The following is a 13,418-nucleotide window of genomic DNA, read 5'->3' as shown; positions in this document are numbered from 1 at the left end:
GTCTGGCCAAAACATCGGTTAGGGACAAGTCACAGGGACAAGTTAGGGATATGCCAAAGTTGGTCATAATGAAATAAGCTAAACGTAGCAGAGTCACCAATAGAAACGGAACCTTCGCCTTTACTTTTAATTCAGGGTGCATCCCAGAATCCCAGGTCCTAGGTGCATCCACATCATGCTAGAAAAAGCGGAACGGCGTATCGGCGTAACGACCTTGAATCGATTTCCAGCAATTCTATTTGCTGAAATTTTTCCGTCAAAAATTTCAGCCAATAGAATCAGCGCAAACATGTATCGATATCGATTTAGTTCTGTCCATGCATCGGCCTAAAGAATCGATTCACCCATGAATCGATGCGATTCTAGCCATCCCTAAAATAACCTTAGAAAATTTTAAATTTGTGATTTTAAATTTCCAGAAATTTTCATAATGAATTCTTTAAGAAAAATTATACGACCGGTTAAGAAATGTACAATTTTGTCGTACCGAAGTAAGTAAAAATGACTAAATTTATTTCCTATTAGTCAAATATTTCTTTAGGACTTTTATCTACCTATTCGGAGGAAAGTGCTAGACAATGTGAAATATTTGCAACTGAACAGAAAAAGCAAAAAGAAAGTGTTGGACGAATAGAAAAAATCGAAGTACAATACGAAGGACAACCAGAAAACTCTGTTTTTTCAATGAACAAGAATATATCGACACCTTATGATTGTGCAAAACGTATGTTTCATTTGGGAGAAGCAAACAGACAATATTAATTGAATATTTTTAGATTTGGGTGATAAAATAAGAGATAGGTCTGTTGTAGCGCTATTGAATGGAAAAACTCTTTGGCACATGAATAGACCTTTATCTGAATCATGTATACTTGAACTTTTACATTATAACTTCCCTAATCCAGCTGCTGCAAATAAAGTTTTTTGGAGAACTTGCAGCTTTGTATTGGGTGCCGTAGCGAGTGATGCCTTTAAAGATAATATTGAAATACATTTACACAGTTTTCCTAGTCCTAATGGTAAGATATAGTATTAAATTGAATTTATGTAGAAAAAAATATCTTTTTTAGTTAAATCAGGTAGCTTTGTATATGACATTCAGATAGGTCTAGATAAGTGGGAGCCCAAAAATTCTGAACTTAAAGTATTATCATTGGAGTTCATTAAATTTTGTCAGAAACAATATCCCATTGAATGTCTTAATGTAGACAAAAAAATAGCATTAGAAATATTTAAGAATAATCCTCATAAGAGCCAACAAATTCCAGATATTGCTGCACATAACAGTGATAAAATAACATTATTTAAGGCAGGACCCCACATAGATATAAGTAGAGGTCCAATGTTACCCAATACCAATCATATAGGAAGAATAACTGTGACAAATGTAATAAAATTAGATACTGATATCGAAGGCGGTTCTATTTATAGATTTCAAGGAGTTGCGCTGCCTCGAACAATAGCTTTAAATCATTTTGCCTACGGACTGATAGAGGAAAGAGGAAAGCTACTAGTAAGTGCCTTAAATACCTAATTTGTTATTTTTAATTTACTTTTGATATTCATACTGTATTATTTTAGAATTCTGGCAGAATACCTGGAGCCCATGGCACTCTTAACGAAGATAACAGTTTTGTAGCCCATGTGAATTAATAAATAATGCTTAATGATGGCAGAAAACAGTATGCAGTCTTCCTAAAAAATGCTGGTAAATAACTGTTTCAAAAGTTAATACATTAATTATTTATTTAAGAGCTGTTCTAACACCATTTCTTTCATAAATAAATAAATAAATGCCTTTATTGTCAAAATTTTTTTCAATTTGTAGACAAAGGTAAACTACAAACAAAGTAAAAAAACAAGGTACACAAACAAACAAACAAAAGATGATACAAAACATTATACAAGTAATATTTGTATATATTATACATATTAAAAATATACTAAATCTAGTAGAAACTTTTTAGTTAATCACATCCCTTGAAATGCACGAAAATACAAAGTTTCTTTGTCTAACACGTTGCTGTTTTTATTTCAAGTTACAGGTTTACCTTGAATACTAATTTATTGTGAAACGGACTATATGTCTCTACAAATAGGGCTGTATTGAAAAACAATAGTTGTACTTTGTACCGTACGATCGAAAAAAAAACGGCGTCCAGTTGACTTGGAAATAAACATCAGTGACTTTCTCCATATAATTTTACATATAAAATGACAGCAATCTTCATTTCATAGCCATCGCTGACGCGGTTTTTTTTCGGTCATATTATTTTTTTTTGTTGATTAATATTATTTTAATGGTAATAAATTGTAGAGATCGATTATATCCTGCAAAAACTTGGTTTTTCGCACTCACGTCCACCATTCCTAAATGGATGTAAAGAGGCTTTATGGATCCACTGGACGCCATTTTAGCGGTGCTCATGCTCAGGATGATTCACGTGGTGAAGGGGGATCAGTCGCATGGAGAAGAGAAAACATCTGTTGAACACAAAAAGTTTTTACCATATAAGCATTGAAGATAGTTAAATAATCATATTGCATTGTATAGAGAAAATCTGTGTTGAAAAACCATAATATAGAGAGTGTTTTTGATTGAAGTGCCACAACGTGAGTTCTCAGATATTTTTAAACGATTTGTTCGTGAGATACGGGTTGTCAATTTTTGGAAAAAAAAATGTTTTTTTTTATAATGTCTTCCGAGCGACTGCAGATATTTTTATAAAGTCTAGTACATGGGTCTTCCTACAATTAAAGGTCATTTTTTATTGAAAAAATATTTTCCCCAATTTTCACCAGCGACGTTCGTACATAATGGCGTCTGGACTGAATATTTTTGAAGAAAAAATGGTACGTCACGATTTTTCACTAAAATAAAAATTATTTCTAAAATCCCCAGTCTTTTTGGAACAAATTATGTCTCTTGGCTTTTTTTGTCAGACGTACGGATTTGCGTAAAAAAATAAAAATCATTTATGCATTGCGAAATCGGCGAAAAAACTTTGACACCCTGTAACTCGAAAACGAAACATTTTAGAACATGTGTTTATATGAACTTTCCAACTTAAAAATATGTCAGAAATCACCCAAAAAAATATCAGAAACACTCTGTATACAGGGCGTTTAAAAACCTTTTTTTTTAAATTTTTTTTTGAAGCACCCTGTATCTTGCCGTGCTATTTTATTGCAAGTACATTTAAAATAATTCTGATCTTTTGCAAGTGTTTGTAAATTTAGTATTAATATAAATTATTTTACTTGGTTGTGAAGCAGCACTTGACTATTATCCAGTTATTTTTTATACAGGGTAGTCCAAACGGTATTCCGGAAACTTCGGCAGCATATTCCGCACATAAAAATCAGTAAAAAAAGTTTGTATGAATTTATGTCCTAAAATGCTTCGTTTCGGAAATACAGGGTGTAGAAATTTTATTTCGATTTTTTCCCAATATTTTCTACACTAAATTCGGTATTTAGATGAAAATTAGTATCTGGGGGTTCTTCAACATGAAAAATTTCATTTTGATGTTTAACCAACCGTTTTGAAGAGTAATGACTTTTCGTTCGTCTCTGTATTACCCTATACTGAGTGAAAAAATATACATTTGTGCCTTTTTTACGTAAAAAATGTTTCTTGGTAAAAAGAAACTTCTACACCCTGTATCTCCGAAACTAAGCATTTTAGGACATAATTTTTTACCAACTTTTTTACTTATTTTTATGTGCAGAATATGCTGCCGAAGTTTCCAGAATACAGTTTGGACCGCCCTGTATATAAATAACAACATATTTAAATAAAAAACATAACTAAAAAAACATAACGTACTCTACTAATTCTTTGGTAAAAAGTAAATCTTAGAAAATAATTAACTAAAGAAAATAGGAAAAATCAGTTTTATATAATAAATAAAAAATTTAATTTTGAAAAATATCTCTCAGAAACGTATCCTCTATGTCCAAGATCTCCGCGCCTTTTCCTTTGATGGCCTTGCAATAAAATTTATTTGGACTAGTAATGACTTCAACATTTTCATTGTCTTTACTGATTTTGTGCTTAAGCCACAAATAGTAAAATGGATTTTAAAACAATCCATGCCATCTTCATATGGCATCCCTAGAAAATCAGGTGGTGTTTCAATACCAAAAATTATTTTTTAAATAGTTATTTACCAGCGTTTTTTAAGAATATTGCATACTGTTTATCATAATTTTACATCAACAAACATATCTTCTAATTGTTAATTTTATAGAGGATTTGTTATAATATTTCTCTGGTCTATAGTTTATAAATTTTGTTGTATATATTGTTTAAAAAAATGCAATATAGCTATGTGTATTTAAGGTGATTTTTATTTCATTTTATTTTTATTATTTTTTATTTTTGTATTAAAACGAGTTATTTTGTTATACAGGGTGTTTCTAAAGTCGTCTAAAAATATTAAGGCGTGATTCATTATATTTTGTTGTTAAGAAAAAAGTTTATATGAACGTGGGGTCTGTAAAGTCGGTCCTACACGATGCTTCCAACGTTGGAACCAACATTGGACGCATCCTTTGGCATAGGTTTCGAAAATATTACAATTCACAAGTGTGTCTTCTACAAATGTTCATTTGGCCAGCGTTGGAAGGTGTTTGGCACATCGTGTGGGACCGGCTCAAGTGCCACCTTTTTTGTTCGCCGCTGCGTCTTTTCTAGAAAACAAATTCTTTTTCGTGATTTTCAGTACTTTTTTAACAATATTCATCTCTTGAGTTTTTCCTGTACGTTGAACGGCTTTTGAGAAAAACAATCAATTTTGTTAAAAAAGCAAGATTGAGAAAAAAAAATGTTTAAAAAAAACCCTAGCGTACTATTGATTTTAATCAAATAGTACGGGGGGGTGAGCGTACGTACGTCACTGGTTCAGGTAGGAAAACACCACTTCATGGAAATCAAACCCCTTTCTACCTGTAAATCGCATACCAAAATTGAAGAAAATATCTAGAGTACTCTCCGAGATATTGCTTGATATATGATTTTTTTATTTTAGATTTAAAACATCCTGTAGATCAGAAAGGAATAACTTTAGACCCTATGTTTATATGAGCTTTTTTTCTTAAAAACACATGAGCAATCATACCCTGTATTGTTTTAGGCTGTATATTGGAAGCATCCTGTTTATACATAGTGATCGAAGCTTTTATCGAACAAATTTTGTCTCGAAGACTGGCAACATTCTTGTTTCGTCTTGTATTGTTTTGGGGCATGGAAATAGTTAAAAAACTACAAAAACATAACTAGTAGGGCTCAGAATCATGTCAAATGAGGTTTTTTTATTGATTCAAGGCAAAATTAGTGAAATAAAAGCAAAAATTCTTGGCCATTACATTTCCTAACAAAATGTCTTGTAGAAGTTATGTATTGGAATATTACCATCTTGTTTTATAATTTATAGATGTAATAAGGCTCTATTTAGCTAAATACCGCCTTATTAAGGAAAATATCGAACAACAAGATTATATTAATTGAATATTTTGGATACTACTGAACCTCCACCATATTGTTGGAAATATTTTTAATTTAAAAGAGGTTAATAGATTTTTAGCTGGTTTTGGGGCTTGGTAATTGTTAAAAAACTACAAAAACATAATTAGCTTAGCTCAGAATAATGTCAAAAGAGGTTTTTTAATGATTTCAAGGCAAAATAAAAGTAAACAAGCTTGGCCATTACCGGCCATTACATTGGCTAAAAAAATGTCTTGCAGGAGTTATATTTTGCGGTATTACTATCGTGTTTTATAATTTATAGGTATAATAAGACTCTATTTAGCTAAATATTACCTTATTTAGAAAAACGAAGTTATATTATGAACAACAAAGTTATATTAATTGAATTCTCCAAAGGCTAATGGAACGCCACCATGTTTTAGTAATTTTTACTAATTTAATTACGTTAGATAGGTTTCAAACTGCCTGAAACTGCATAGTTAGAGATATTTAATGATAATCTATAATTCCTAAACTGCTTTTACGGTTTTAAACGAATTTTAAAGGAAAAATGTAGTTTTTCTGATTCTAACAATTTACGGACATTAGGGTAGAAAAAATGCCATATATTTGTTAATTTTGCTTTATTCGTTTATTGTGTAGGGTCATTTTATTCGGGAAACATGTAGCTATATTTCCCTGGTAGTAGTTTTGTCTCCAATGTAGTGTTTTATTGCTAAATTTTCGTTTAAAGTTGAAAATTTGGCCATAAAATTACATATTATCGGCAAAAAAACAGATGAAAAACGCTAGTTGGCGCTGCCTCTAGCGGCGAAAATCGGGAACCGAGCGCCAATACTCGATATCATTGGTCCAAATAGGTCGATCCTTATCAGGATCGCGTTAGTGTTGATAGCATTCTCGCAGAGGTCGTATCTACGCTCGTTCGCTCTCCAGAATTTGTGTGTGTGCGGGTGTGAAAAGTGCGTTTCCTTACAAATTGTGCCTGGAAATTGTGTTTAGAGCCCAGCTGAACTCTTAGAGAGGGTAAGTACGACCATTTTTCTACGAATTTTCCGATATTTTTACGAAATATCCGACCCCCTTGTATATAATAATAATAATAATAATATGTCTTTATTTTAATAATCCTCGGCGAATTTCAGTAAATAACTGCTTAGTTAACCGAGTACCATTACAGTATAACCTAACAAATAATATCAATATCTACTACCTTATCTTAAATTAATATATCAAATGTATAAATATAATAACAAAAAAAAACAATGAAAAATACAAAAAAATATAAAGTATTAACAAAATATTAGTGTAACACATTGAGCACACATAGAGAACAATTAATACTTATAAGTACATTACGCAATAACATAAGGCAACAGGCATGTATGTGGTGTTGATGAAGAGAGAGCCAAGGAGAGGCATAGCTGGTTTCAAAAAGTATACTCAACTCCAATTATGGAATAATAAATCTCTGAACCCCGATCTAAATGAACCGAGGGACTTAGCTATTAAAGCACTTGACAGGGAATTATATAACGAGACCGCAGAATACGTAAATGATCGTCGATATAAAGAGGTCTTATATTGAGGTAGATATAACTGATTAATATTTCGAGTGTCTCTGCTCTGAACAGTTTGGCGCAGTTTTAATTTAGATTTTAAATATAATGGTGTCTGTAATTTAATTAGATTGTGTACAAAGGTAGCCAAATGCAGTCTACGGCGTTCATACATATTAAGCCACTTCGATTCTTTAAGCCAAGGTGAGATATGCTCCCCTCTATCCAGAGAACAAATAAAATGTACACATGAATTTTGAATCTTCTGTATTCTGGAAGAGGAGTGCACATCAAGACAAGGTCCATAGACAATGTCAGCATAGTTGGCATGGCTAAGAACCAAACTGTCACATAGGCTACGTTTCAATGCTTGACTCATAATTTTTTTATTCCTATACAATCCCCTCAATGCTGTATAACTTTTCTGCACAATCGAATTGACATGATTTCGGAATCTCAAATCACAATCTAGAACCAAACCCAAATTCTTGACAGTTTTTAATGGATGGATTATTTCGTTATTCAGTTTAACAGGTAATCCCTTTGCTAAGGGTACCTTACCAAAACAAATCATTTGAGTTTTGCCAAGATTCAACTGAAGACCATGATTCAATGAGTATTTACTTATTTTCTCAAGAGCAGAATTAATATTATTGTAAACAGCTGCTGCATTTTCAGCAGTGTAAGTTGCATATATTTGCGTGTCATCGGCAAATTGATGCAGTTCGCAATCCACAACATTATTTTTCAAATCAGCGGTGTAAATAAGGAACAAGAGTGGTCCCAAAATGGAACCCTGAGGTACACCCCTAGAAAGCGGTAAAGCATCCGACTGAGCCTCATCGAGAACTACACACTGGCATCTATTAGACAAATAACTGCCAACCAATTCCACAACATTTTCCGAAAACCCGTAATAATGAAGCTTTGCCAGTAAAAGGTCATGCCCCAAGGTGTCAAATGCCTTAGTATAATCTAATAGAAGCAGACTTGCACCCTTACCTGTATCTAATTCTGTTAATATATCATCCAAAACTTTAGCTAAAACGGCAGAAGTACCATATTTACTCCTGAATCCTGACTGGCAATCAGGGATCAAATTATGTTTAGTTAAATGATTTAAAACTTGACTATATACCAACTTTTCCAATATCTTTGATAAAACTGGCAATTTACTTATAGGTCGAATGTCTTTTAAACTTGTAGGATTGGAGATTTTTGGCAAGGGCATGATCATTGCATTTCTCCAACTAATCGGAAAATAGCTATTATTTAAACAGCAATTGTAAATATGAGCAAGGTAGGGGGCAATATAAGGACAGCACAATTTAACCATTAATAGAGATATACCATCGCAGCCTGCTGCATTGGATTTAATGCTAGCAAGGGCATCAAGCAGATCTGCTTCATTAATGCTATTAAACTGAAATGTTTTCACGTGCGCTAATGTGTTATTATTGTAAAAGTTAACAGTAACAGGATCAGTCACACATTTCAGAGCCTCTATAGAGTCTACAAAATGGCGATTTATTGTGTTCACATCTTTAAGATTATCTGGAATTTTTTTAGTATTATTGCGCTTATGTACATTTAAGTTATTAAGTGCTTGCTATATTTCACGCTTACTGAGATTTTTTCGAGTATTTTCGAGATATTCATATTTACTTCTTCGCACTTCTTGTGTAAACTTATTTTTAGCTCTCTTATAAACTGCATAATCCTCCAGACTGAGTGTTTTTTATACCGACTAAAGGCACGGTTACGATCTGTTTTCAAAAGACGAAGTTCCGTACTAAACCATGGTGCTCTTGGTTTTGTCAACCTTACTCGTCGAAAGGGAGCATGTTTTTCAAAGAGACCCATTATATAATTAGTGAAAATATCAATTTTACTATCAATATCATTAGTATGAAATATTCTTTGCCAACTCAATCTACGCAAGTCATTATTAAACTCAGTCTCATCAAAATTCCGAAAATTTCTATAAGAATGAAATTTAATTTTTTCTTTACTTATGTTTATTCCTAGATTAAGGAATATCATTTGGTGATCTGTAATATCATGCATATTTACGTGGACAGGTGCGCCAGCAGACAAATTAATATTACTCATAGCTATTATATCAATAAGCGTACTACTTTTTTCGACTATTCTAGTTGGTGATACTACTAGTTGTTTTAATTGGAAGGCATTGAGTATATCGTTAACCTGATTCTGGTATATACCTTCAGACAACATATCTATATTTATGTCGCCCATAAGCATCAATTCATCGCATTGAGGTAAAATGCTAAAGAGCGATGTTTCCAAATTATTAAGTGCATTAGAAACACTACCCTTAGGCGGCCGATAAATTATACCAACTATCATTTAAATTTTTGGTAGTTGTAGCAAAACCCAGTACTGTTCTAAGTCAGCGTCACTATTACAATACTCTTGAACGATACGATGTTCCAAGCAGTCCCTAATAAAAACTCCAATACCACCGCCTCGCCGCCCAGAGCCACGATCCTGCCTAAGAAATTTGTGAGTGGAAATATCCACCAGCTTACTATCTACTTTATGATTAAGCCAAGTTTCCGTTATTCCCAAAAAATCTATTTCATGTTCCATTAACAGTTCCTCAATGTCATCTATACAAGGGTTCAGAGAACGAACATTTACGTGTCCAAATTTAATTTTTTTAAGTGAATCCATTCTTAAATAAAAAGTACATAGTAAAAAACATAAATTGTTATACTAATTATTCATCAATTTATTAATGCACTCCAAATCCTTAATCTTAACTAAAGTTTCGCCCTCATCCCTTCTAGCAAATATCCTTCCATTCCTACACCAAACATACCTGTAACCAAAATTCTTCAACTCTCTGGCCTTTTTCAATAAGTCTCTTGTCGTTTTTGGCAAGTCTTCATTTATATAGATTCTCCTCGTCTCTCCGTCTATTCCACAATCCTTAGTATCAAGCACTCTGATGGATTTTCGAAGTTCCAGTAGCTTCTTAGAGAGTTCCGGCTTAGTAAATCTCACAAGCTGAGTTTCAGTGCGAAGCGGCAAAATAGTATATTCTTCATCTTGAACAGCAAATCGAAGTTTATGGAACACTTTTCGTAAGTTATCAGTAGGGCTGCCTGGTAACCCAACAACGACCACATTACAACTTTTCTTCTGAAGTTCTTCATTATCTATTTTTTGTTGTAGCACATGAACCTGATCCTCGAGACCCTTAACTTTGCCTTTTAATACATTTTGCTCCTTCCTGAGTCGCTAGTTCTCCTGACCAACTGCCTTAATTGTTCTTTGTAAATCATCAAGTATATCGCTGGTAAACTGAATAGATTTCTCCAAGACAGAAAATTTTGCTGTCATAACATCTAATATATCTTTATTAGAGGGATTCGCTTGATTTAATGATTCATGAATAGAATAACGCTGTTGTGAAGTGGAACTTGTCGTTTGGATTTCCTCATCCGATTCAGATTGTTCGTCTCCATCACCGTCTCCATCAGATGATTCAACACATTTTGGGCATTTCCATACATTCTTATAAGTTTTTGAACTGAATATTAAGTACTCCTCATTAGATAACTTCGTACACGCCTTATGAAACCATCCATTACACCCACCATGGCATCTCATAGATGCTTGCGATTTTGTAATGTTTGCTGAACAAGCATTGCACTTAATAACATTTTTCTTCTTATATTTCCCAACCATAACTACAATCGCAACTGTCTGGCAACCGCGCAACGTTAGTCGAAACAGAAAAAAAACTCGTCGATTGTACACTTTTTACGAAAAGATATCGTACGCTTTTTTTTGCCACGGCGCCGAAATATTCAATTACGTTTTTATTTGAATTTTATTAGTTTCAAATCTCAAAATCTGGTTTTGTTTTCTTAGTTTTTATCAAAAAATCACTTGTGCTACGCGTGTATTTATTTACCAATATTTCTGTTATTCGGATCTATTCAATAAACTAGATTAATTTACGGATTTATATCAACACGTCCGATACATCTGAATGTTCAACTACTACTGTATATGCGCAATTGTATTGCTAGAAAGGAACGGCAAAAATCAACAAAAAAGTCAAAGCTGCCTATTTGTTTTTGTTAAATTCCGTTTCTTTCTGTTTACATTTTTTTGTTGGATAGTACTTTCTGTTGCTATAAGTAAAGTACGTCTGCTGGATCCGTGTCTATGAAAGGAATGCGGACAAAAAACATTTAAATAAATAGCAATATATTTTATACGTCGACTTGACGAGTACATCACCGCAAATAGCTCCGCCCACTCATTTTATTGGCTACTTGCAAATTTGTCGAATTTTTATTCATGGGACGCGTCGTCTAATTTTTTACGAAAAACGTCGACAGAATGTCGTTTCCCCCCTCTCGCGGATACCCCGTAGTTACAGAAGGGACAGACGTACTGTAGGCATTATATAATTTCTGGTGGATTTAGAGTTTTTTAAGCTTTTTTATAGTTGTGAGCATTAAAATAAATCATTTTAGATATGTTTTGATGTATATAGCATTTTAGAAGTAAAAAGTAAGTGAATAAATTATAGTGAATCCATTTTCTGTAGAATATTTCTAATAGTATAGTGCATTTGATATGATTTTTTCTTAAGGATATTGGGCCTGATGGATAAAGAGAAGCAATTGCTTTTTCTATAGAACTATATTTGTTGGTTTTTTACAAATCGTATAAGTCTATTTCAAGAAATTTAAGTAAAAACATTTGCTTAACTTTTATTCATAAGACCCATTGTCAAGATTATATAACAGAAGAGTACTTAGGTACTAATTTTTTTATAAAATAATCTAAATAAAGTTTAGAAAGCTGTAAAACACAGAATTATATCTGCATGTATGTGCTTTAATTAGTGAAATATTTAATGAAAAATAACTAATGAAATCTATACTGATAATCAGCTATTTTTTTCTGAAAACAGTCCTAAATGCTAAAAATTAAAATACTCTTTCCTGTTTTTAAGTTTATAATTTTTTTTTCAAGTATATTTTTATCCAAGCCATTCATTTTATCCTTATTTTATAAAAGTACTCTAATTAGGTGTATTAGATTAGATTTTTTTATACAAGATACATTTATGCCTATGATTTATACCAAATAACATTTAGAAACATAATATAGGTGGTTAATTGATAGTTTTTCTGAAGCTAGTATATTTTGTGTGCTAATTCACTAATTTTATTTATTTATTAGAGACTATTTGCTTATGTTTGGCAAACTGTAATAAGTTTTTGTTGCTTCTCTCCAGGTTTTCAAGTATTTTACTGATATTTTATTAATTTTTCACTCTATACTAATCTCTACAGAAATTTGTACATATTTTTGTTTTCTTTCTTAAATATTTCAGTGATATAATTTCATTGGATTCATTTAAAATAATACTATTTTATTGTATTTTTTATTTATTATACTCATTCTTTATGACTTATATCTATATTTATTTTTAAATAATTTTTTTATTAAATAGTTATTTAAATTTTTTGGTAACAATTTTCTTGACAGGCAGGTGTATATAATATACAGGTGATATAATTTCATTGGATTCATTTAAAATTATACGATCAAACGAACTTACCTGAAGTGAAGTTCGATCGTGATTATATGAGGCGTCCAGTCCGAATGTATTATCTTGATTTTTCTATACGTAGTACCGTCCCTGCGTGCACAATTTTAAAGCTATAAGCTAAATTCCCTCCCGTTGCTAGTCTAGGTGGCGGCGCCGGCCCTGGCGCGGCGGTCGGTATTCATTTTTCAAAGATTTATTCATTAATTCAAGCGACCATGGGGCAAAACGGGAAGGGTGGGAAGATAATACATTCGGACTGGACGCCTCATATAATTACGATCGAACTTCACTTCAGGTAAGTTCGTTTGACCGTATAATTATATTCGCGTCGAGTCCGAATGTATTATCTTGATTTTTCTATACGTAGATGTTTAAAGAAGTGATGGTTGCAAATTATGAATGCGGTGCAGAAAGCATTTTTTTTGAGAAAAATAGCTGAAATTATAAATATGTTTATTGAATGCAACCAAAAAACCAATTTAACGGCCATCAATACATGGATTTATTAAATTGTGACAATTGATTGATCTGTGTCAATTTTATACCAGAAGTTTTATTATTATTTCTATTATTTATTTTTTTTTGATAATTTTCAGTAACTATGATATGCATATATAATTATATACTGACTAAAAACAAACCGGCATCTGTCTCTGATAACTAAGGTTAAACGTGAAACCAATATATGATTTATTATTTTTCATAGCAGTTCACGGCAAGAATTTATAACCTAATCTATTTATATACGTAAAACTGCAAGAAA

General features: G+C 32.2%; 2 protein-coding genes across 2 annotated transcripts in view; both read left to right on the top strand.

Annotated features, from left to right (window-relative positions):
- Window positions 1-323: 323 nt before the first annotated feature.
- LOC115878667 (39S ribosomal protein L39, mitochondrial) lies at window positions 324-3,027 on the top strand. Its single transcript, XM_030895219.1, has 6 exons — window positions 324-491; window positions 542-724; window positions 777-1,019; window positions 1,071-1,513; window positions 1,582-1,708; window positions 2,318-3,027. Exons 1-5 carry the CDS (start codon window positions 431-433, stop codon window positions 1,651-1,653), a joined length of 1,002 nt encoding a protein of 333 aa, XP_030751079.1. The 5' UTR covers window positions 324-430; the 3' UTR covers window positions 1,654-1,708; window positions 2,318-3,027.
- Window positions 3,028-6,385: 3,358 nt separating this feature from the next.
- LOC115878664 (solute carrier family 12 member 9) overlaps window positions 6,386-13,418 on the top strand; it is a 39,356-nt gene continuing 32,323 nt past the window's right edge. The window contains exon 1 of the mRNA XM_030895216.1: window positions 6,386-6,517. The gene's annotated coding sequence lies outside the window, so the exon portion shown is untranslated. The remainder of the gene's footprint in view (window positions 6,518-13,418) is intronic.

This window comes from Sitophilus oryzae, unplaced genomic scaffold (assembly GCF_002938485.1).
Source record: "Sitophilus oryzae breed Bouriz unplaced genomic scaffold, Soryzae_2.0 scaffold_1521_pilon_pilon, whole genome shotgun sequence".
Classification (NCBI taxonomy): Eukaryota; Metazoa; Arthropoda; class Insecta; order Coleoptera; family Curculionidae; genus Sitophilus; species Sitophilus oryzae.
Note: the sequence above shows the minus strand (reverse complement) of the source record. Positions and strands in the feature narration are given on the sequence as shown.